The sequence below is a fragment of the Schistocerca serialis genome, chromosome 7, assembly GCF_023864345.2.
Source record: "Schistocerca serialis cubense isolate TAMUIC-IGC-003099 chromosome 7, iqSchSeri2.2, whole genome shotgun sequence".
Taxonomy (NCBI): Eukaryota; Metazoa; Arthropoda; class Insecta; order Orthoptera; family Acrididae; genus Schistocerca; species Schistocerca serialis.
The window spans coordinates 423,383,172-423,408,876 of NC_064644.1; the positions used below are offsets into that span (position 1 = coordinate 423,383,172).

The 25,705-nt window shown below is 42.5% G+C and overlaps 1 protein-coding gene across 1 annotated transcript in view; it reads right to left on the bottom strand.

Moving 5' to 3' along the window:
• Positions 1 to 5,339: 5,339 nt before the first annotated feature.
• Positions 5,340 to 25,705, bottom strand: part of LOC126413132 (lutropin-choriogonadotropic hormone receptor-like) — a 932,298-nt gene continuing 911,932 nt past the window's right edge. The window contains exons 23-24 of the mRNA XM_050083024.1: positions 17,699 to 17,912; positions 5,340 to 5,344 (exon numbers count right to left, since the gene is read on the bottom strand). Coding sequence (XP_049938981.1) covers positions 5,340 to 5,344; positions 17,699 to 17,912 — 219 coding nt within the window. The remainder of the gene's footprint in view (positions 5,345 to 17,698; positions 17,913 to 25,705) is intronic.

Consider the following 25,705-nt stretch of genomic DNA (forward strand, 5'->3'; position numbering starts at 1 on the left):
ATTTTGGTTTCTTCATGAGGCACATATGAATAATTATGGTGAAAAACAAATACATTTCGTGAAGCTTCATTCCAACCCATGAATGCCAAATACTGTGTGGGCTTAGTTTGGAATCTGCCTTCAGTTTATCATAAACACACTTTGCATTCCTGTTCATTTCTGATTTTGTGTTTCATCATAGAATATGGAAAGAAAATAGAAAACACATTAAGTGGAGAGGATCTTTCATGAACTGCAGCTCTTACTCCAGTTATGCCAGAGAACTGTGGCAAGGGAGGCTTTAGGTCCTTGAATCTCCAACCTAAATCAGTATCTGTTGATTTCATTTGCGAGGACCGCTGCCTCTTCCGTGGTGGTGCAGAAGACTGTGTTACAGAGGAAGAATATTGTCGCATGGAAGTTGTTTGAACAGCAGCGTATTAGTCATCAGATTTGACTGTAAAAAAAAGTTGAGATTAAGACAAATAAAATGTAACTGATTCGTAATTGCAGTGCCAGTAACTGAAGCAATAGTACTGGAAACAACAAGTTATATCAGTCTATAGCTTACCTGAATTTAAATCTTCTTCAGACTGTTTCCACTCAGATACTTCTCCCTCCCATCCAGAATCAATCATTTCTTCTTCCAGTGGCTCTAAAATTTCTTGATCACTCAATAAACATGACAAGTTTGTAGTGGGATCACAGACAGCGATAAAACGGAACGAAACTGCGCGTGAATACAATGACAACACGAGCACACAAAGGCTCAGTCAGGTGTGACAGCAACGCTAAAATTTGCTACTGCTTCTTTCCTAGTAGTTCTAGAACCTGACAACAAAAGGCAGCACCTGTCAAGGGACAGCCAGCCAGACGTCTATACAATGTTCTCACACAAAACAGCTCATTTTCGAGTGACAGGAGGCTTGCACAACGTGAAACATTGCGGCCCGAGCTATGCTCGGGCATGGTCCACTGAGCTCAGTGCCGTGGCCCATGCTACACTCTGGCTTGGTCGCCAAAGTGTTGAGTGGAAAATTATAAACAGGAAAGAAAGTGAAACATTCAACTTCTAAGGTACAAAACTCCTCTGTCTGAGTTTTCTTTATTTAACTTACTTGTTCTAATTGTTGAATTCTGTACATCTAAGAAACACTTTAACATCTGAAGTGCATCAGACAAGAACCAGCCCACCAGTTTCATGTTTTATGAGGAGTACAGGTTATTGAATCTGAATATGCAAAGAGTTCTTTTTCTTTTTTGTATTAGTACTAGGGCTTTTGATAAAATATCAATATATCGTCAATATATCAGTATTTTTTTCCAAAAAATAATGATATATATCAGTGATATTTTTTTGACCGATATATTGATATCAGAATGGCAAATTTTCAGTAAATATCAGAAATCGTTGTGTTAAAATTGTAGTTAAACATAATTTTACTTTCACTGCGTGAAGGAGGCTTACTACTTTTTGAGCTTTCATCACATTCAATCTTTTTCTTTGACTGTGTGAAGCAAGTGTAGATGGCACAAAGAAGATGTCCAACTGCACTCGGGGGTGGCAGTGTGAAAGGAATAACAATATATCTGATGTGAAGAAACAGCGCAACAGGTGCATTGAAAAACAATTTACAACACAGGTAGTGTGCTATTTCTTCACGTCAGCATTCTTCAAAAGCAGTTTCTGAAACTGATGACCAAAAATCTAAATGCAAGATTGGTCTTTGCAGTGGTCGTAGAGGTGTGAGGGGAAATGCTGATGTAATTGGCACTCAGTACTACCAACAGAAACTGCACGTTTAACTTCGTCACGCAGGTTTGACACTGCAATTGCTAGGTGGCTGGCATTCACGGAAATGAAAAAAACAGGGAAGCCAACATGAAGCGATCCAGACAAATCCAATATGTAACGAAACCATATGACGGACTCATCAGACACTTTTTTTTTTATTGTGCCACTTACCTGCAGTTGTCATTGTTAGGAAAATGGTTATTGCCAAGCATGAACATGCATTATTTTCCTTTCAATTCTTGCTTTGAGGGGGATAAGCAGGCTGCTAGCTTGTTGATGTAATGAATATCTAATAACAAATCAGTACTTAAATATACAGGCCGAAAACAGGCAGTATATTTACAATGTACAGACAATATTTTTTTTGGCTGGTGTTTCAATATTTTTTCTGCCACTATATCAATAATTTTTTTTGACATATTAAGCACTGATAATGATGTATTTTTAGGTATCGATATATGAGATTCCTGATATTTTTTAAAATATCAATGGTCCTAATTAGTACAATGTGGGTTTTGATCTGCAAATAAATATTACATGATGATTGTGGAGGGTACAGTTTCCCTCTAACAAAAGATTTTCCACTTACTGTATATTGATCTGCAAGGTGGCTACCTGAGGCCTCAGATAGGCATGTCACCAGCACGATGAGTGTTCTGGCCAGTGTCCCCTATCCCACGATGCCACGCACTTTCAGTGGATGCCAACTACTCTCCACACTATTGCTTGAGCCGGGTGCAGGTAATGTATTGTCGAATTCTGATGTAAATTTTGATAGTTCTGATGGTGTTGAAGTAGAGTGTGTGCAAGTACTGAATAAGTCTCTTAAACTAGACGGTGGTGTGGATGGATGTCAGATTGAAAAAGAAGTAGAAACAGTGATGGTTAACAGAATCTATAGTAAATGAGTTTGAAACTGAATGTGTAAAAGAATTAAATGAAATAGTTAACCAAATTGATGATCGGGGGGTAGTGCAGACAAATATTAATATAAATACTCATACAATGGAGAACAGATCGACAGAACTAATTGTTGTCATAAGTCATTTGGATAATCGAAAGTCTGGATAATTGTGTGTATAAAGAAAAGCAATTTCTCTATTATTAATTCTGGAAAGACTATCGTGTCAACTGCGTATGGTTGGCTTTCAGATACGTTGTTGTATGTTTATCTTCCTAGTGTTAATACATAACATTATATATTAATATTTTGAAGAATCGGCCTCAGTTGCGCAAATTTTCTGGTCTTTACCAGGTTTCGGCTAAATTAATCTAGCCTTCTTACAGAAGCATAAAATTACTATAACATGCCAGAGTAAAGCACAGTCAACATTAAAATTAAAACCTGTAGTACCGTGGTACCATGTCGAATTAAAACTACTTAACTGAAGTCCATCCCTGGCATCTCTTTGCCATGTGGTCAGTTGGCAGCGGCAACTGCTGAGGCTGATTCTTCAAAATATTAGTCTATCACATTTCCTGACGGGGCTGCAATATGCTAAAAATCCTTAGATAACATTATATGTTTATGTAGAACAACAAAACGAAAATTAAACTTATTAAGGATGGGTTGGCCCACTATCCAGTAAAACTAGGATTTTTCCTTGTTTACCAATTGCATTTTGAATTATTTTTTTTTTATTTTTTTTTATTTTTATTTATTTTTTTACTTCAGGTATAAAAGTGCTGTCGTATCAGTCAATGAATATTTTGGTGCTCGTCTATACACTTTTTTGGTTTTTATACCTTACGGGAACTCTGATATTTTTGAAGCATCTGGGGTTTTTGTTTTACAGAGAGCAGGAATGGTATTTTATAGGTCCCAGTAACATTTGCTCAAACTAATATTGTTAATCACTCTTTACTAGTTTTATGCCCTGGAGCTCAACTAATAATGGGGGAAATTGACTGGTTACATCTGATACTGGCACCGGAATTTTGGTTCTGAATAACTGGTGTTTTTCAGTATTTGTTTGGTCTTAGTCATAACAGTTCTACTAATAACCTGATAATTAAAAAAATAGAAATAAAAATAAACAGGAAGTATCAATTAGCCATAACAGCAGTGCTAAATTTTTTGTTTCTTAAATAAATATTTTTTTTTTTTTTTTTTTTTTTTACAATTGAATAATGTTTATTCACAAAATTTCTGTTGTTTTGAAATACTGAGTTGTTATAGAAAGCGGGAAAAGTGACCAGTGCTGTTATAATGACAACACCAGCCATTAGAAACATATACATGACATAAGAATCAGTATGGCTTTGTTGAGACAATGATGTAGTGCCTGTCATTGTGTGGCATGGTCTGTTAGTTAGCACGTGGGTATGTGCAGTGTGCAAGACTTGCCCCCATTTAGACTATACAGTTTTTCACTCTCATCCCTGTACATCAGTTGTATTGAGGGTTGCCAATCATACTCTATAATAAAGTATGGTATTGTACGTTATTTTAGGTAAATGTTCTCTCTATTTTATAAGAACAACAAAGTAAGTGAAAATTGTTTATTTCTCATAGTCTGATTTTTTTTAGGACTCATTTATGTAAATCTTTAAGAGACCACAAAAGCTGATCACAATTTTGCCTACTACAGACCTGCCGAGTAACTGAACTTTGAATGGAGCACTTGTTTTTGAACGCAACCTAATCTCAAAAGTCAGTATTGTCAATGTTCCAATTGATAAAGAGTGAGAACCCACTAAGTTCATATTCTTTGCAACTATTAAGTACTGCATATGAGTCACCTAGATTGTGTGAAGCAAGTAATGATCTCTCTATGAATTATTTATTTCACAGCTTCCAAAGTACTGCTTGTCACATATTACCACTAGTTTACAGATTTTTGCCAGTTCCAGCAATTTCAGGCACCTTTATACTGAAGACCAACTCCAAGAAACAAAAACACACAACTGTTGTCAGTTTGGCAAACTTGCAACTGGTGTCAAGTGTCACAAAATATGGACAAGAGTTTCACACTTTAAACACACATTAGGCATTCTTCTGTCTTTTTTACAGGAAATGAATGGGACAGGATTCTGACTGTGCAGGTGCATTGATCCAGAAAGTTTTTGTTAGAAAGAGAAACCCATAGAGCTTATAATTCTGTACTGGAGGTGCTCAATTTTGAAGACAAGCAAGGTTTTAAGAATTTTGTCAGATTGACTTGTGGACAATTTTAAGTACTCTTGAGGCTAGTAGCACCACCACAAAAAAAAAGAAAGACACAAATTTTAGGGCTGCTGTGTCACCAGCAGAACAACTTCTTGTAACCTTTCAGTTTTTGGCAACAGGTGACAGTTATACAAGTTTAATGTACTCTCATCGAATATCGCTGGCCAAGATTGGTGAAACTGTGCCAAGTGTGTGCGGTGTCCACGTGAATGTTCTCAAGGATTTTGCAAGAGTAAGTACTGTTATTTTATGTTCTATACATTCTTAACACAATAATACATGTACTTATTTGCACATAATGCATATGCAATTCCTTCTCAGTATCCCACTATCTGAAGTAAAGGAACTGAAATTTATTGTTAAGGTCTCAGATTGCCATAGTAATTGGCAGGTACTTCAACCTTTAAGTAAAAAAATACAAGTTGTCACAGTCACTTTAAATACATAACTTACACTCAGATACACTATATCTTGCCAGCATTCCCTCTTAAAGGAAGCGGCAAATAGATTGTTGAAGTGAAATAATTTATTCATAAAATTATTGACTGACATTGGCTCTACAGAATTTTTTAAAAATAAGTGATTTTTCCTCAGTACCTGTTGTCAGTATCAGTGTTTTTCTGTTTTTGCAGCCTCATTGTCAGTTGTACAAAATAATGCTTCTCTTTCTGCTGTAGCAGCAGCAGCTGCTTTGGCTTCTGCTTGCTCATAAAGCATTTCTCTCATGTCATATATCACATCTGATACTTTGTCTTTTAATATGTCTGCTATATGTGTGGATGGATATGTGTGTGTGTGTGTGTGTGTGTGTGTGTGTGTGTGTGCGCGCGCGCGCGCGCGCGCGCGCGCGCGCGCGCGCGCGCGCGCGAGTGTATACCTGTCCTTTTTTCCCCCTAAGGTAAGTCTTTCCGCTCCTGGGATTAGAATGACTCCTTACCCTCTCCCTTAAAACCCACATCCTTTCGTCTTTCCCTCTCCTTCCCTCTTTCCTGACGAAGCAACCGTTGGTTGCGAAAGCTTGAAATTCTGTGTGTGTGTGTGTTTGTGTGTTTTTTATTGTGTCTGTCTACCAGCGCTTTCCCGTTTGGCAAGTCATGGAATCTTTGTTTTTAATATACATCTGATACTTTTCTAATAATACTAATTGCAAATCAGCCACGTTTTGGGAGGAACACAAACCGTTGACTTTTGCTTTATGTGGACCTAATGTTGATAATTTTCGTGTCCGACCATAATTGTTATTTTTGCCATACTTTGCACCTAGTCTCACAAAATTATCAATACTGCAGCTTAAATTTCATAATTTCTTTTTGTACGCCTTAATACTTATTTGCTCGTTTGTCACCCGATAGATGCTTACCACGCGGCATTATCACAATAACTGTCGGACGACGTTAACAGACACACCTCCCAACTGTAACCGTAGTGAACTGTTCATTTTCACAACTGTGCGCGTCATCTAACGGACCTGGCTTTGTACCAACTTCTGCCCCTTCCTACCCGAAAGACCTACTTTTTGCAATTTTTAAGTACTCGGCCTAATTCTGATGGTCAAATGAGAATGTATTTTGTTTTGTTTTGTTGCAAACCGCACGGGGAAAATGCGTGCAACACGACAAACGTAAATAAACATTTCTTCCACAAATATCCACGTATGACTGTATGACATTCCAGGCATCCCTCAACGGAACTTTGTGATTATGTGTATCTTCCTCTGTCACAGACGTAAAGAAGCAGTATTGTGCTTTGACTTTTGCATCCAGGGTTGCTTGAATTTCTCGTCTCTGAAAGATGTTAGTCAGCTATAAATGCAGCAAGTGTTTCGAATGGATTGAAACTAATTATTGAGTCGTAATAGAGCATTGAATGATGCTTTCCACCAGCTTTAAAGATACCTCAAGTCGTCATATTTTCCTGCTACAAGGAAGAAGACAGTTGTCTTGTATGTGTGTCGAATGCTGTACAAATGTCTGAATGGGGGGCTCCATAAGGTCCCCAAGTTGTGCAGCGACCGTAAACCATAAAATTACCAAATAAGAAGCAACCAGTCGCAAGATAAAGAAAACATGATCTTGCAACTGGTTGCTGCTTATTTTGTAATTTTTTGCTGTACAAATAGTTATAAAGTATTTCTGGATGTCCCTTGTACTAGAGGCAAAGACACAGAACAAAGTCAGAAAAACTTTCTGTTCAGACTTTATTTTAAATAACATGTATGTGATTATAAATGTACACACTCAACAGTCATTTTCATCTTTAAATAAATAATCCCTGCAGACATGGCACACACATTTATTGTCTTAATTTCACGTGGGGAGTTCCCACGCGTACTATATAATCTTATACAAAACAAGACATAGATTTACATGTATATGTTTTTATATATATATGTATGAATATTTACATAGGCACATATATGAAATAAGAAACGTGGCTGGAGATCTATGGTAAATTATTGTACGGTAATCTGCGCATGGCAGACAGAAGTGGGGACTAATGTCCCGCTGGCTGTTTCCGTAGTTCTGAGACTGCCAAGGAGGGAGCAACAAAGAGCGCCGAGGCATTTCGTCTACTGTCTGCGAAGTCGTCATAGTTACTTTGACCGTTTGGGAAGGCTGGGGACACAGTATGCGCTGATTGTTTAATATTTCCTGAACTGATCGTACGGTACTGGTCTCTTTCGGCTCGGCCATTGTTCTGAAAGAGTAGTGTTACTCGAAGAAGCTAGTCAGTTCATAACAGTCGTATTGGCTTGGGCTTCTGAATTCCGACTATATTAAATAATTTCAATGTCTTGCAAAAAATTATCACTGCAAACGTATTTACACAGAAATGTGTGGTGGAAAAAATGGTTGCGTTCCAGAAATTTCAGCAGTCTTACGACGGCGAAGATAGCGATAGGTGGAATACCCGAGTGAAACAAGTGATGCTTCGCATTTACGGCACTACAGTACGAGGCTTCGAAAGGAAACATCCTATAAAAAACGTTTAGAAATTTTACTTCAAATGTGTCTGTAACTGAAGAGGCGGCCACTACTAGAAACTTGGGAAGACGTGAGTGAAAATGCGCAATGACTGGGGAGGGAACTTTTTAACAAGGGAATAAAATGTTCATCAGACAGGGGCATGAAATCAATATTATCATTGCTAGAAGCTTGAACTTTCTCTTTAGCTCAGATATGGAAACCTGGAACATGGCGATTTGCGTGCGCCATAGCTCACAGTGCACATACACTACGAAACTGAATACGTGCAGACGGGGTGTGGGAGTGGGGGGAAGAGGGGAGGTAGAGGGCGGGGGAGGGGGAATGTGGGGGGGGGGGGCTGAATGATATCTGAAGACTGGGAAAGAAAATTATTGCGGTACGTATTTGTGGACTCACGGGATGCATTAACGTTTCCTCAAATTCAGCTGAATTGGGACGTCTCTGGACTATACTGTTGGCCCAGTAACAGTCTCCACAGAGGAATTTATGGACAGTAGCAGAGTTTCCATCCGTATTTCGATGCTACTGCTGACATAGTGTTCGGGAAACATTTTTGCTCGTCAGTAGTTAATGACCACAGCATAACACAGTGGACTTTGAATATGTGAGAGTTTACAATTAATCAGTTTGCTGATCTAAGACACGATGTTGCAGTACCTCTGTTGTTCAGAAGTGCGATGCAATATATTTTCCACATGCATTCGTGTTTCAAGAAACAGGCACTGCGGCGACTACAGGCATTATGAAATACATGAAATGTTTTCACAGTTACGAACAGGACAACCATCAGCTGTACTATGGGATGACAACAATGAAAATTTATGCTAGACCGAGACTGGAACTCGGATATCCCGCTTATCGCGAGCGGTCGCCGTACCATTAGGCTATCCGAGCAGAAATTATGGCCAGACCCAACCATTTATTGCATCGCATCTCTGAACAACACAGGTACTGCAATATTGTATTTATCCGCCGATACCCGGCAAGTGACTTTCAAGGTAATACACATAATCAATGTTCAGGTCGTAGACAAATGGTTGACGAGATATGGAAGTCTGGGTCTGGCCTCGCTCGAATAGCCTAATCTGCCTAATGAGCAGGGGACCTGGGTCCGAATCCTGGACTTACTACAAATTTTCATTCGTCGATTTCGATTCAGTCAGAGAGTTGAAAAGATTTCTGAAACCATATAGTTTCATTTGATATATATGCCGGCACGGTAGCTCAGCGTGTCCGGTCAGAGCGTTCGCTGCCCTCTGTAATAAAAAAACTGAGTGAACGAATCAACGATCAAATTGAACGGGAGTCATGGGACGTCCGCCCCGAACAAACACAACGAACAAAATGAGTTAAAAAAAGGATATTTAAAAAATGCTAAAGCGACTGCGTACGATAAACAAGAAATCTGCGTTCTAATCCGGGTCCGGCACAAATTTTCATTGCCGCCATTTCATCATACAGCTGATGGATGTTCATATTCGCATCTGGGAATGCATTTCATGATCTACGGTAGTCTGTTCTATTAGTTTACTTACTAGCGTCTGATCTCTTTCTATTCTGTGGAAGTGTATTCATAGAGATTGCACGAACATTTACAAAAAGAAAAAAAAGAGCGTTCGTTTGCGCTCCGAGATCATAGATAATTGCCTATACAGGGTGTATCATAATTAATGGCGTAAACGCATACAGTTGAACGTACACGATACTAGAAGCAAAAAAGTCTCAGTAAACAAAGGGTCGAAAATGCATAATTTAATAGCTACGAGCAATTTTTCATCTTCGATACTGTGAAGCAAGTCTAGCTCTTTGCTTTCCACATTTTGGAAAGTAGTAGTATGGACCAAAACAAGAAAAAATATCCAGTAAAATGCATACCTTAAGAGCTATGGGCACATGCTCATCTTCACTACTTGGAAACACAAGTTTCTAATGAATAATTCAAAAAATGGTTCAAATGGCTCTGAGCACTATGGGACTCAACTGCTGAGGTCATTAGTCCCCTAGAACTTAGAACTACTTAAACCTAACTAACCTAAGAACATCACACACATCCATGTCCGAGGCAGGATTCGAACTTGCGACCGTAGCGGTCTCGCGGTTCCAGACTGCAGCGCCAGAACCGCGCGGCCAAATGAATAATTGCTCATAACTTTTAAGGTATGCATTTTAGAGCAAATGTTTACTGGATATTTTTTATTGTTTTGGTCCATACTACTAGTTTCCAAAATGTGGAAAGCAAAGAGCTTGCAGTAGAAGAGACTTGCTTCACAGTATCGAAGATGAATTGCTCGTAGCTCTGAAGGTATGCATTTTCGACCCTATGTTTTCTGATAGTTTTTTGCTTCTAGTATCGTGTACTTTCAACTGTATGCGTTTACGCCATTAAATATGATATAGCCTGTAGTTATACTGAGAGTGTGTTTCGACGTCTGCGATTCGTAGTCTTTGACAGTAGCCTTTTCCGATGTTTCATTTCGTTCCGTCATTCCTTACTTTGGACACTGCTCTACCAACTACTTTCAGTCTTTATTGATTTCCGTTGCAAGTTTCCCCACGTCTGTAGTAACATTTGAGTTTATACAAGTAATTCCCGTTCATTTCTATTTGATTAATGTTACATTTGTTTTTCTTTAATGATATTCTACTGCTGTTTATTTGGAATGGTTCTGGCCTTTCTTCAGAGATTTGCAGTCAAATGTCTTCCATGAAGTTTTCTATGAAAATAGTAAGAATAGTGAAATGCTCAGCATACAAATTATTTGTAAAATAGTCTTCGGTTTACTAAGACCTATTGCTAATGTCCTTTCGACTGTTCCTGTGGAGCTTAAAGTAACACACTCGGGAATACAAGTGTCCCTTCCGGCCACTTGTGCAACTGCGAGGCCTACTCGTGTAGTTTCCGCTCCCGTGGCTCAGTGACGCTCCCGGCGGCGCCTCAGGACGCGGAGGAAGGTCCCGGCTGGGGCCTGCTGTGACTAGAGCGACCTGCGGCGGCGCCGGTGCTGGTGCTGGCGCGCGGCGACGACTGCGACGACGAGCAGCGCGACGAGGACGTCGGCGACGGCGACGAGGGCGACGAGGGTGATGAGAAGCTGGCGCGCTGGCCGCGCGGCTGCTGCTGCTGCTGCTGCTGGTGGTGGTGGTAGTGCACGACCGCCGCTTCCGACAGCCGGCGTCCCGGCGCCGTCGTAGCCACCACCTGCAAAGTGGCAGCCCGTCACTGACTGTGGCTGCTGCGAGCCTGCTGGTTTACCGCTCCAGATACGCTGCGTTCACTGCAATGGTGAAATCTGCCATATTAACACTTTGCCGTCCGCGCGTCTCGTACAAATTTATTCGCTTGGCGCCGGCAGCGCTAATTCGGACTACTTGGCTTGTCGCCGGCCGTTCTTGACATTATCGAGAGATTATAAATTGATACGTTTTACTAATCTCATCGTTAGTTCTCATAAGTTATCAACCCTGTTTCCCAACTTTCATGAAATTTCGAAGATATACATACGTAAATAAATACAAAATTAGTTTCTTTCATATATTTGTTTATTTGCATTGTGTTTAGTACTTAGTATTTCTCTTCATATGATATGCAGCAAAACAGTCTCCACAAGACTTGCACATCAAGTTTGTTGTTCTTTTTTTGTTTTTGGAACATATATGGCAGTTTCTTCGTTTTCGTTTATCGTTTAGGAAATACGTAGGCCTATTAGTTCTTATTGCTTTATGTGACCGGGAACTCTGTCAACCGCATCATGATGAGACGTATGCGATGTAGTGGCAGCTTCCAAGTTATGTTCCGAGCATTCATCTTAAATAATCGTATCGTCTCTTTCGTCTGCCACAGTGAAAGGGCACAAGTACCTATAAACACAAAAAACTTGTTGACGTGTGTAATTTATTGTTATGTAAACAAAACACCAACAGAACGCAAAAAATACTTAAGTGCTGTCGCCAGTAACTGCGCGATACTATACTCACGACACCACTGTGGTGTCGCCAGCCACTCAGAAATACTATGCACACGACACCGCTGTGGTGTCGCTGGCCGTTGACTGCTATTTCGCGCACGACACCACTGTGGTCCCGCCGGACGGCAGAGTATTAAATGTATTCGGGCAGAGCTAAATAATGCAGAACTGACCACTAGATACCATGAGAGGCGGACCCGCCAGTACAGAAGGACGAACGAGTAGAGCGTTTGATATACGATTCAAAGAACGTCTTAACGCGAACAGCTCCAGATCCGCATTGTGTATACACCTAAGAGACAACCAATATTCTACACAGACGGAAAAAAATCGTAACACCAAGAAGGAGGTGTGGGACATAAGCGAAAATTGGTATTCGCGTTTCCACATCTTAAAGATGATGTCTACTCAGATTTCGCGCCAGTCACATACGAGTGGCGCTGGTACCGTCCGTCATTATGAAGATGCAAATCAGGTTTGCTTTAAATACGCTCTCTAACGGCCGTGAGCGTTAGTTATCTTTGAGATTGGACATGGTGAGCAGATGTTAGTTAAAAATGCCTTTAACCTGACAAAGACGTCATTATCAACACCTCACTGAGTTTGAACGAGGTCCTCTAATAGTGCTATGAGAAGCTGGATGTTCCTTCTACACTCCTGGAAATTGAAATAAGAACACCGTGAATTCATTGTCCCAGGAAGGGGAAACTTTATTGACACATTCCTGGGGTCAGATACATCACATGATCACACTGACAGAACCACAGGCACATAGACACAGGCAACAGAGCATGCACAATGTCGGCACTAGTACAGTGTATATCCACCTTTCGCAGCAATGCAGGCTGCTATTCTCCCATGGAGACGATCGTAGAGATGCTAGATGTAGTCCTGTGGAACGGCTTGCCATGCCATTTCCACCTGGCGCCTCAGTTGGACCAGCGTTCGTGCTGGACGTGCAGACCGCGTGAGACGACGCTTCATCCAGTCCCAAACATGCTCAATGGGGGACAGATCCGGAGATCCTGCTGGCCAGGGTAGTTGACTTACACCTTCTAGAGCACGTTGGGTGGCACAGGATACATGCGGACGTGCATTGTCCTGTTGGAACAGCAAGTTCCCTTGCCGGTCTAGGAATGGTAGAACGATGGGTTCGATGATGGTTTGGATGTACCGTGCACTATTCAGTGTCCCCTCGACGATCACCAGTGGTGTACGGTCAGTGTAGGAGATCGCTCCCCACACCATGATGCCGGGTGTTGGCCCTGTGTGCCTCGGTCGTATGCAGTCCTGATTGTGGCGCTCACCTGCACGGCGCCAAACACGCATACGACCATCATTGGCACCAAGGCAGAAGCGACTCTCATCGCTGAAGACGACACGTCTCCATTCGTCCCTCCATTCATGCCTGTCGCGACACCACTGGAGGCGGGCTGCACGATGTTGGGGCGTGAGCGGAAGACGGCCTAACGGTGTGCGGGACCGTAGCCCAGCTTCATGGAGACGGTTGCGAATGGTCCTCGCCGATACCCCAGGAGCAACAGTGTCCCTAATTTGCTGGGAAGTGGCGGTGCGGTCCCCTACGGCACTGCGTAGGATCCTACGGTCTTGGCGTGCATCCGTGCGTCGCTGCGGTCCGGTCCCAGGTCGACGGGCACGTGCACCTTCCGCCGACCACTGGCGACACCATCGATGTACTGTGGAGACCTCACGCCCCACGTGTTGAGCAATTCGGCGGTACGTCCACCCGGCCTCCCGCATGCCCACTATACGCCCTCGCTCAAAGTCCGTCAACTGCACATACGGTTCACGTCCACGCTGTCGCGGCATGCTACCAGTGTTAAAGACTGCGATGGAGCTCCGTATGCCACGGCAAACTGGCTGACACTGACGGCGGCGGTGCACAAATGCTGCGCAGCTAGCGCCATTCGACGGCCAACACCGCGGTTCCTGGTGTGTCCGCTGTGCCGTGCGTGTGATCATTGCTTGTACAGCCCTCTCGCAGTGTCCGGAGCAAGTATGGTGGGTCTGACACACCGGTGTCAATGTGTTCTTTTTTCCATTTCCAGTAGTGTATGATACTGCAGAAAGACTTGGCAGGTATGTTGTAACTGTACATGATTGCTGGCAGCGGTGGTCACAAGATTGCACGGTCGCAAGAAGACCGGACTCCTAACTTCCACGTGGAATGACCGAGAGAGAAGACCATCGTGTTTGGCATCGTGTGGGCAACGACACAGCGAACTGTTACAAATTGGTTAAGCTCCGAGCCAAACACCCTATAGTGTGCATTTCACTGACCCCAAATCACCGCGGTTTGCTGCTTCAGAGGTGTCAAGCGAGAATTCATTGGGGAGCAGGATGGAAGTCGATTATGTTTTCTGATGAAATCTGGTTCTTCTGCCTCGGTGTCAGTGATAGCTGTGTGTTGGTCAGGAGGAGGCCAGTTGACGGCTTGCAACCAAACTATTTGCTTGCTAGACACACAGAACCTACACCTGGAGGGGAGGCGATTTTATATGACAGCAAGAGCACTCTCGTGATTACCCCACGCACCCTGACTGAAAAATGTACGCCCGTCTGGCGACTCGACATGTGCTACTATTCATGAACATCATTCCGGGTGCCGGCCGAAGTGGCCTTGCGGTTCTAGGCGCTACAGTCTGGAACCGGGCAACCGCTGCGGTTGCAGGTTCGAATCCTGCCTCGGGCATGGATGTGTGTGATGTCATTAGGTTAGTTAGGTTTAATTAGTTCTAAGTTCTAGGCGACTGATGACCTCAGAAGTTAAGTCGCATAGTGCTCAGAGCCATTTTGAGCCATCATTCCGGGTGGTGTTTTCCAACAGGGTAATGCTCGCCCACATACCACTCTTGTAACCCAACATACTCTAGAGGCTGTTAACATGTTGCCTTGGCGTGCTCGACCACCAGATCTGTCTCCAGTCGAGAACATGTGGGACATCATCGGTCGAGAACTCCATCGTGATCCATAACCAGCATTAAACGTCCCTGTATTGACTGACCAAGCGCAACAGACGTGGAACTCCATACCACAATCCGACATCAGTTTGCATGCTTACAGTCTACATTCTGGCGGTTACATCTGTTATTAACGTACCAGCATTTCACATTTGCAACGGCTTATCTCGCGCTTCCATTAACCTGTAATCTTGCGATGTTGATCACTGAAATATGTCTACTAGATAAATCTATTCCGGAAATTTTGTAACTACATTAATTAATTCTAGATGTTGTGTTTTTTTCCCTGTCAGTGTATTGCAAACACTCAGAATAACTTAGAAATAGTACATAAAGAAGGTAAGTATAATGTCTTAAATGCAGTGGAAGAAATATACATAAAAAGGACCACCGCACAATCACCAGGCAACACGTTAAACAGTCAGACGGAGCTAAAACACAACGGAATATTATCTAACTGCTTTCTATATCTTGAGGCTTTTATTACAACTCTTCATCATGTTCATTACGTAAAAATTTATAAAAAATAATGAAAATTTTTAATTTCAAGTGGGGAGTGAAAGGACGGGTTGGTTCCAGCAAACAAGTGGTGTGAAACAGGGTAGTGCACGGTCACCTCTCCTCTTCATTGTGGTCTTGGATGAGGCAATGACTAATGTGGCAGGAAAAAACTGGACGAGATGAAAGCAATGGTGTTCGCAGATGATTTGATGGTCAGGGGAAACAGGGAGGAGGATATTTAGGAATGGGATGAAATTTAAGGTAAACAAACGTGAGATATTGGTTACAACTTGAAAGAAAGGTATACCTACTAGTGGAATAAGGATTGGAGGTGAAAAATTGAAAGTAGAAAGTGTCAAGTTCTTGGGAAGTATGATAGAAAAAAAATGGAAGAAATCAGAAAGAGATCAATGAACGTAGCAGACAGGCAGAAGAATTCCTGCGACCTGTTAGGAGCTTAGTTTGGCACAAGACTCTCACAAAAAAGCAGAGAAGTGACATGTAGAAGTTACTACATATGAAACGTAGGTAATAAAGAAATAATAAATAAAGTAGTAAAGAAAAGAGGCGTAAGCAGATTGTAGTCATGTGAAATCAATTTCCTCAGAAGTAGCTGGGAGAGATATCATGAAGAATGAAAGAGTAAGGGAAACAGTGAAAGAGGAACCCTTGCAGAGCAGGACAGAAAAATCATGGCTAAGGTGGCGTGGGCACTTAAAGAGAATGGAAAACAAGAGGATTCCCAATGAGAAACACGAAAGGGAGATGCGAAGGAAACGACCAAGAGGAAGCACCGAGGGACAGATGGCTGGAAGGTGTGGAGGAGTGTGTTGAAAAAAGAGGCGAGGACTGGGCCAGAGTGAATACAGAAAGATGGTGGGAAAACGGGACTAGATGGTGAAGCTTGAGTTCCAAACTGTTCAAGATGATGGTGATAATGATGAAGATGATGATGATGAACTTACAATTTCAATGTAGCCTACGTTACTTTTAGCCTGTTTGGTTATCAATTACAGCGTAAGTTTAGCTGCTCTGATTGTACGGTATTTAGTTTACTCAGGTAATTAATTGATCGTGTAATATGGGAAACTGTGTTTAATGGTTCTTGTCGTCGACGCAACCTTTCAGCAAGTCACATATAGCGCCCTCGCAGACCGCTGTCAATCTGCTAAATTCTTGCGACTGGTACACGATGCTGCGCACACAGGACACGACGATAGTTTGACATGGTCTGCACATTGATATTATGTGACAGCTGTCGCAACCGTTTTCTTCAATTAAGGATGTGTAATAGGCTCACACCCAGCACCGCCAATCATTGAGTTCAGCTCTGTGTGTTTATTCTGGTTTGCGACATTATTCCTGCTCTGAGACGCGGGTAGCCCACCATCCGTTATAGTTGACACCTTAGAACGAAAATTTTGCTATAGGGCACTCACGTTATCTGGATGAAATATTTACAACAGTAATGCTCTTGATTGCACAGGACATCTGCACATTTGATAGTCAACGGTATTGGTTTTAAGGTTAGTTTAACCAATTTCCTGGCGAATAAGCCGTATGTTTCTACATCAACGTAAATCAGTTTTATCAGTTTTGTAGGATTTCTTGCCGGTACGGCGCACACTAAAGGTGGTCACGCAAGTTTTAATTTTTGCAATTGCTGAGGATATTGCGGGTCGGCGTCGACCATTGCACCTTGTCAAACGTAAACTACAATAGTTACTTGTGACAGAAATGAGTTAGTCTGCAACACGCCAGTCTACGTTCAAATTCATTATGCAACACTACCCCTTCCTTGTAATGAACATCTTTACGTTTAACATTAAGCATATTGGTATTCTGGCGAATCCAATACCAATTTCATGTTTTTTAAATTATTCAATTCACAAGTAATTTATTCCGACTATGTTATTACTTTCTCGCTGTAATAATAGTTATGGTAATTTTTTTATCAGGAATGCACCAGAAGATAGAACTAGAAATGTTGCGAAACCTGTAGTGCAGGTCTACAAGGACTTCAGTAAGTACAGCTACAGTGGATTAATTAGCTTTCATTTAGCTAAATGTTCATCAGTTTTTATTCCTTTTGACTTGATGGAGAGTTAACCAAAAGATTGCGAGCAGCGGACGCGTGTCATCTACCTTTGTGGTGTGCGGCGGGCTGCAGTGCAGGACGGCGTAGCAGGGCGTGCCCGCCCCCACACTAGGGCCCCCCAGCAGGGAGGCGGTCGCGCCCCCGTCGCCGTCCTCGTCATCGGCGTCGGGGTCCGCGTCTCGCTCACCGTCGACGTCCGCGTCACCGCCACCTCCGGTGTCACCGTCACCGTCGGCGTCGGCGTGGCAGCTGGTGCTGGTCTCCGGCTCGGCGGCGGACGGTATGGTGGCGAGGAAGCGCACCGTCAGCCGCCCTGGGGAGCCGGGCAGCGTCTCGCCGCCGCCCCCGCCCCCGCCGCCGGAGCCGACGCCAAAGACGCTGCCGAGCGCGGGGCACGAGTCCTCGTGCTGCACGGCCGCCTGGCGCGTCAGCCGCGGCTTCGGCCGGGCGCCACCCCCGACGCCGCCCCCGGCGGAGGCGTGCGCCGCTGCCGCCGGCGCTGCGAGACAGGTCAGATACTGGTTACGAGTATTGCACGAAGAGCCCTACCGACAGGACGCCCGGCAAGGCCACAGACACATATGGGCGCAAAATCTGACAGAAAAAAAAAGAAACAAGGTGGTTTATGAATTAACCGCAAGAGTTTCTTGAGAACCCCTATCCTACGAGTTCCTATGTTCCGTCTAAGAGGAACTGGCATTCTATCGGCCCCCAAGAAGTTGGCATTCTATCGGTCGGCGGCAACTGTAAATGCAAGCTGTCGTACTGTGTCATTTCGTCCCAGTAGCATCATAAACAACTACTGCCGAACATACAAGGTCCGATAGGGAGGCGTAACACTTTTCAAATCATTCTAACACATGTATTTTTAAAAAATAAATTTCAATTTTTAAATTTCTCAAAGATTAAAAATACAACGCGATTTAATAAACATAAAGCACAAACAAGAATGCATTGCAAATCAGGTGCGAAAAATGACATCATCTAAGTGGCGGCCATTCTTGTCCAGGCATCGTTGCAGGCAAGTAGAAATGCCGTCCATACATATTTCACGCGTAGCAGGGGGAATTTCTCGAGTAATGACATCCTAAAAAATTTCGAGTCCGTGGTTTTTCAATGTAAAGCCGAGATTACAGGTAGTCCCGTAAGAAATAATGGCACGGAGGAATATCTGGATATGGAGGAGGCCGCCCCACATCCCCAAACAAAAAAATGAGGCGAACTGGAAAGTGTCTCTGTAGAAAATGGAAAGTAGCCCCAACCTTCTGTAACCAAAAATTATTGAGGCCAATCTGATATCACCTAAGTTCTGGCATTACAATTTCTTGCGACGTCTTTCGAAGTGAGACTGTGGCACTAACAGTGTGTCCATTTTCCCAAGAAAAGTAGGGTCCAATGGCGCCAAATCGGGTTAATCCAGACTGTACAGTTATTTTAACACTGTGTAGGGGTTTCTCGTGGAGTTTCCGTGCTTATTTTCCGACCAGTACGGGCAATTTTGTTTATTAACAGCCTCCGATAAATGAAAATACTGTGATTTTTCAAGGTTTCCAGCATTCTTTCTGTAAACATACGCCGCCGTACATGGCCACTTTGCTTCGGTAGTTGAAACACCATGATTTTAAAAGGATGAAAGTGGAGGTCAAAGTGCAAAATGCGACGAACTGACCTGTCTGTCGCAAAGCGCGAACATGTCGCACCGCTTAACGCCGAGGTCTGGTCTCTACAGCTTGTCGAACTTTCTCAATGTTTTCTGCTATTCTAACTGCCCGAACACCTCCCCGAATTGTTCCAGGTCTCACCGTTCCTCCAGTTCTGAAGATGTTGAACCACTTCATTATTGTTGGATGAATGGGACAGCACCTCGTCTACCAACACTGAACTGATCGCGGAATCTTCGCTGCGTCTGCACTGCCGAATGACCGGTTGCAACAAAGGTGTCGCAAAGAAAGACGCGTTGTTCAATTGACCAAGGCTTTATGGCTGCTGAAATGGCAACTAATAATGAACGTACATCTACCATTGCGCATGCGCTGGTTCCCCACAACTGAAGTTATGGGCGACTCTCAAACGTAACACATCCGTACCCGACCCTATACTTCTGCCGCTAACGTGGTTTGTGTTGAAACAGTACGCGTGCATCAGACAACTGCCAAGTACACAGCACGTTCATTTTCAGTAATGGAGTTCTTGCTGTTACTTCGCTACAGATCGGCGAGCAATGGATAAAGTAATTATGTTATTTGCCCGAAGGCTTCCGATTTTTACTGATTTCTGCCGACTGAGGCCTAGAGCAAAAGGCGAAGGTGCCTGAAGTAAGCAAAGAATGTGGAGAGGTTATGTAATTTATTTATCCCTCTATCCATTGTTATTCCTGCTCTGAACCTTCGGTTAGTACGAACTGCTATATAAATAAATGCAGAATTCAAGAGGAAGCCTTCTGTGGCTGATTAATAATGTTAGGGGAGTTGTCAATCGCTGTGCCTACGGCCAGATGCGTCCTTTCCATCTGGAAATTAGTGAAACACTCATGTAAACAAATATGTACTCTGCCGTCGGTTTTTGGCATGGGCGTTCGCTAAAATTATTCGAAAAGAGGGCGAGATTCAGAACTTATAAGTTCTGATTTTGGTGTCTTACTCAAGAACTAAATTTCACAAGTAGAACACAAAAGTTATTACATCTCAAAAGACTGAAAGTTACCTACTTAGTGTTTTTAAGGTGCGAGGGCTGATCAACAATGATTAAGACTGTTTTTATCCTATAGTTTCCGTCTTAGTTTCCTATCTGTACCATGTATATTTGAACAGAGTGTCTTTTTTTTTTTATTTATCGTGTCCATAGGGGACAAAACTCTCGTATCTGTAGGTTGGTACTAATCCTATAATTTACAGACGCTCTTTGCAGTGTTTGCTGTATGAACCTCCGTGTCCGGTTGTTGATCACATTTAGCTTTTACTTTATTTATTAATTTTGTTTTTTGAGTCGTCAATCTTCGACCTGGTTTACGCGGCCTGCTATGAATTCCTCTGCTGTGCCAACCTTTCCATCTCAGTGTTGCACTTGCAATCTACATCCTCAGTTATTTGCTGGATGTACCCCAATCTCTGACTTCCTCTACAGTTTTCATCCTCTACAGCTCCCTCTGGCACCATGGAAGTTATTCCTTGGTATCTTAAGACATGACCTGTCATTCTACCTCTTCTTCTTGTCAGTGTTTTCCATGTACTCCTTTCCTCGCCGATTCTGCGGAGCTAATTTTAAAACATTCAGCTCTAGAACCACATCTGAAATGTTTCTATTTTCTTCTGTTCTGCGCTGCAAATGTACATTCTCAGAAATTTCTTCCTCAAACTAAGACCTATGTTTGTTATTAGTAGTCTTCTTTTGGTCAAGAATGCCCTCTTTGCGAGTGCTAGTCTGCTTTTTATGTCCTACTTGCTCTGCCCGTCTTACGTTAGTTTGCTGCCTAGGTAGCAGAATTCCTGATCTTCATCTACTTCGTGATTACCAATTATGATGTTAAACCACACACCCACTAAAACTTACGAAAAGTTGCAGAAAGTGTACGGTGAATAGGCACTACCTCGTGCAACAGTGTTTAGGTGCTTCAAGGACTTCAAAGACTTGTGAGTGTTAAGCAAGGTAGGCTTGGTGTTCTGGCTTCTTCTGGGATCAGCATCAATACACCACCTGTGATTGTCCGTGAGGGTCGGCGGATAAGTTTACGTAACCTCGGTAATTTCTGAGAGTTTCATAAGGCAGAATCTTTACGATTATACATGATCACCTCCACATGACCCAATGTTTGTACCCGTTATGTACCACATCTGTTGACTCTCGAACAAAAATCTGTGCGAATGGAGACAAGCTGTAAGGTGCTGCATCTCTTTGCTGATGGGGAGGATGCATTTCTGGAATCGATTATAACTGGTGACGAGTCATGAGTGCAGTCTTATGATCCTGCAAGGAAAAGGAACTAGCACAGTATAGAAATCGCCGGGTTCTTTAACACCAAAAAAGGCGTAAGTATTTCATCTGCAGGGAAAGTGATGGTGGTCACATTTTTTGACTGTCACGGAATGATTTACCAGCATGCAGTTCACCCTCACACTACTGTTACAGCAGCATACTACAGGTCAGTACTGACTAAACTGAAGAAGCACATTGCTAGGAAACGACCTGAACTTTCTCAGAATGGGTGGCGACTTCATCATGATAACGTGCGGCCTCCCGTTGCAAATCAGGTCGTGCAGTTTCTGACTCAATTCAACATTACCTGTGTATCACATAGCCTTATGGCCACGATTGTGCCCCCTGTTTTTTTTTTTTTTTTTTTTTTTTTTTTTTTTTTTTTTTTTTTTTTTTGTTATTTCACATCGTTTAAGTTAAAGCAGGCAACACATGGTCTTTGATTAGTAATCAAAACCTCCTCGATCCCTGTTTCGAAACCCGCCACCGCTTAAAGTCACTCTCGTTCTGTCAATGGCCTTGTCAAAAGGGCGGTGGAGTGGACAGAGGTTCAGGGCATTCTCTTGTTCTTGGAGTGGGAAGCTGCCCCTAAAGGCGAAAGAATCAGCAATGATCAAAGGCATGAAGATGTAGAAAGCAATGGAAACAACTGCATTAAAGACGCATGACGTGTATCCACAGGACATGCAGCCTGTAATTGAAAAGGTGTCATGATGATCCCTCCATTGGCAAAATATTCCGGAATAATACCCCATTCGGGTCTCCGGGAGGGGACTGCCAAGGGGAAAGTGACCGTGAGAAAAAGAGTGAATAACCAACGAAAAGTTAGCGTTCTACGAGTCGGGGCGTGGAATGTCAGAAGCATGAACGTGGTAGGGAAGCTAGAAAATCTGAAAAGGGAAATGCAACGGCTCAATCTAGATATAGTAGGGGTCAGTGAAGTGAAACCGAAAGAAGACAAGGATTTCTGATTTCTGGTCAGGTGAGTATAGGGTAATATCAACAGCAGCAGAAAATAGTATAACGGGAGTGGGATTCGTTATGACTAGGAAGGTAGGGCAGAGAGTGTGTTTACTGTTAGCAGTTCAGTGATAGTGTTGTTGTTATCAGAATCGACAGCAAAGCAACACCGACAAAGATAGTTCCCAAGTATACATGCTGACCTCGCAAGCCGAAGATGAAGAGACAGAGAAAATATATGCAAAGGAAGATGAAAATCTAATAGTCATAGGGGACTGGAATGCAGTTGTGGGTGAAAAAGTAAAAGAAAGGGTTACAGGAGAATACGGGCTTGGGACAAGGAATGAGAGAGAAGAAAGTCTAATTGAACTCTGCAATAAATTTCAGCTCGTAATAGCAAATACTCTGTTCAATAATAGCAAGAGGAGAAGGCGTACATGGAAAAGGCCGGGTGACACGGGAAGATATCAATTAGATTACATCATCGTCAGACAGAGTTTCCGAAATCAAATATCGGGTTGTAAGGAGTACTCAGGAGCAGATATAGACTCAGATCACAATGTAGTAGTGATGAAGAGTAGGCTAAGTTTAAGAGATTAACAAGGATGAATCAGTACGCAAAGAAGTGGGATACGGAAGTACTAAGGAATCACGAAATACGCTTGAAGTATACAGCAATAAGGACTAGCTCAGTAAGCAGCGCTGTTGAAGAGGAATGGCCATCTCTAAAAAGGGCAATCACAGATGCTGGAAAGAAAAACATAGGTACAAAGAAAGTAACTGCGAAGAAACCACGGATAACAGAAGAAATACTTCAGCTGATCGAAGAAAGAAGGACGTACAAAAATGTTCAGGGAAACCGAGGAACTCCGTAGTACAAGTCGCTGAAGAGCAAAATAAATAGGAAGTGCACGGCAGCTAAAACGAAATGGCTGCATGAAAAATGTGAAGAAATCGAAAAAGAAATATGCTGAAGACAGACTCAGCATATAGAAAAATCAAAATAACCTTCGGCGAAATTAATAGCAAGGGTTGATAGCATTAAGAATGCAGTGGGAATGCAGAGGAGAGAGCGGAGAGGTGGACAGGGTACATTGGAGGCCTCTGCGAGGGGGAAGATTTGTCTGATGTGGTAGAAGAAGGAAAAGGGGTCGATTTAGAAAAGATAGGGGATCCAGTACTGGAATCAGAATTTAAGAGATCTTTGGGGGACTTAAGATCAAATAAAGCAGAAAGGATAGATAAAATTCCATCAGATATCTAAAATCATTGGAGGAAGTGGCAACAAAGCGATTATTCACGTTGATGGGTAGAGTGTGCGTCTCGTAATACACTGCCTGACTTTCAGAAAAATATCTTCCACACAATTCCGAATAATACAAGAGCAGACAGTGCGAGAATTATCTCTTAATCAGCTTAATAGCTCATGCATCAAAGTTACTTACAAGAATAATATGCAGAAGAATGGGAAATAAAATTGAAGATGTGTTAGATGACGATAAGTTTGGCTTTAGGAAAGGTAAAGGCACGAGAGGGGCTGATAATGGAAGCAAGACTAAAGAAAAATCAAGACACGTTCATAAGATCTGTCGACCTGGAAGAAGCATTCGACAATGTCAAATGGTGCAAGATGTTCGAAATTCTCAGAAAAATAGGAGTAAGCTGTGGGAAGACACGGGTTCAAATGGTTCAAATGGCTCTGAGCACTATGGGACTCAACTGCTGTGGTCATCAGTCTCCTAGAACTTAGAACTACTTAAACTTAACTAACCTAAGGACATCACACACATCCATGCCCGAGGCAGGATTCGAACCTGCGACCGTAGCAGTCGCACGGTTCCGGACTGCGCGCCTAGAACCGCGAGACCACCGCGGCCGGCGAGAGACGGGTAATTTAGAATATGTACAAGAGCCAAGAGGGAATAATAAGAGTGGACGACCAAGAAGGAAGTTCTCGGATTAAAAAGGGTGTAAGACAGGGATGTAATCTTTCGGCCCTACTATTCAATCTGTACGTCGAATAAGCAACGCTGGAAATAAAAAAAAAGGTTCATGAGTGGAATTAAAATTCAAGGTGAAAGTATATCAATAATACGATTCGCTGATGACATTGCCATCCTCAGTGAAAGTGAAGAAGAATTATATTATCTGCTGAACGGAATGAAGAATATAATGAGTACAGAATTTGGATTCAGAGTAAATCGAAGAAAGACGAAAGTAATGAGAAATAGCAGAAATCAAACAGCGACGAACTTAACATTAGGGTTGATGGTCACGAAATAGGTGAAGTTAAGGAATGCTGCTACCTCGGAAGCAAAATGAACAATGGTGGAGGAGCAAGGAGGACGTCAAAAGCATGCTAGCAATGGAAAAAAAGGCATTCCTGCCCAAGAGAAGTCTATTAGAATCAAACGTAGGCCTTGATTTGAGGAAGAAATTTATGAGAATGTACGGCTGGAGTAGAGCATTGTATGGTAGTGAAACATGGACTGTGGAAAAACCGGAACAGAAGAGAATCTAGATAGACGAATGTTGAAAATTAGGTGGACCGATAAGATAAGGAATGAGGAAGTTCTGTGCAGAGTCGGAGAGGAAAGGAGTATGTGGGAAACACTGATAAGAAGAAGCGACAGGATGATAGGACATCTGTTAAGGCATCAATGAATGACTTCCATGGTACTAGAGGGAGCTGTAGAGGAAGACAGAGACTGGAATACACACAGCAGTTGATTGAGGACGTAGGTTGCAAGAGCTTCTCTGAGATGTAAAGGTTGGTACAGGAGAGGAATTCGTGACGGGCTGCATCAAAGCAGTCAGAAGAAGACAGATGACCAAAAAGAAAAAAAAGAGGTAAGGCTTCGCGGCATTCGATTGAGAACTCTGAAGCAGTGCTCAAAAAAAGCGATTTTCAAGGAACTGTCAAAGAAAGGAATGCACCATCTGTTCGCGGACTGACATAGAAGCTAGAGGAAGTATATTCAAGTAAGAGGGGATTACTTTGAAAAAGATAATGTAAACATTGAAACTGAGTAATAAACTTCTGTGAAAAAAATCAGTCTCAGTGTTTGTCCATCAGCGCTCGTATGCTACTTTGGTACCTAAAAGATACGCTTATTTCAATAGTATATGCAAAGTATTTCTTTTTATGTTATTGAAATGAATATGGTGCCATCTTTTTGATTCAACCGTTTGGAATTACACCGTCATATGATTAAATCCAGAGTGTCCAACAATTTATGATATAAAGCAACAAAACATTAACAAATATAATTTATTTATACTCCCATAATATTACGTT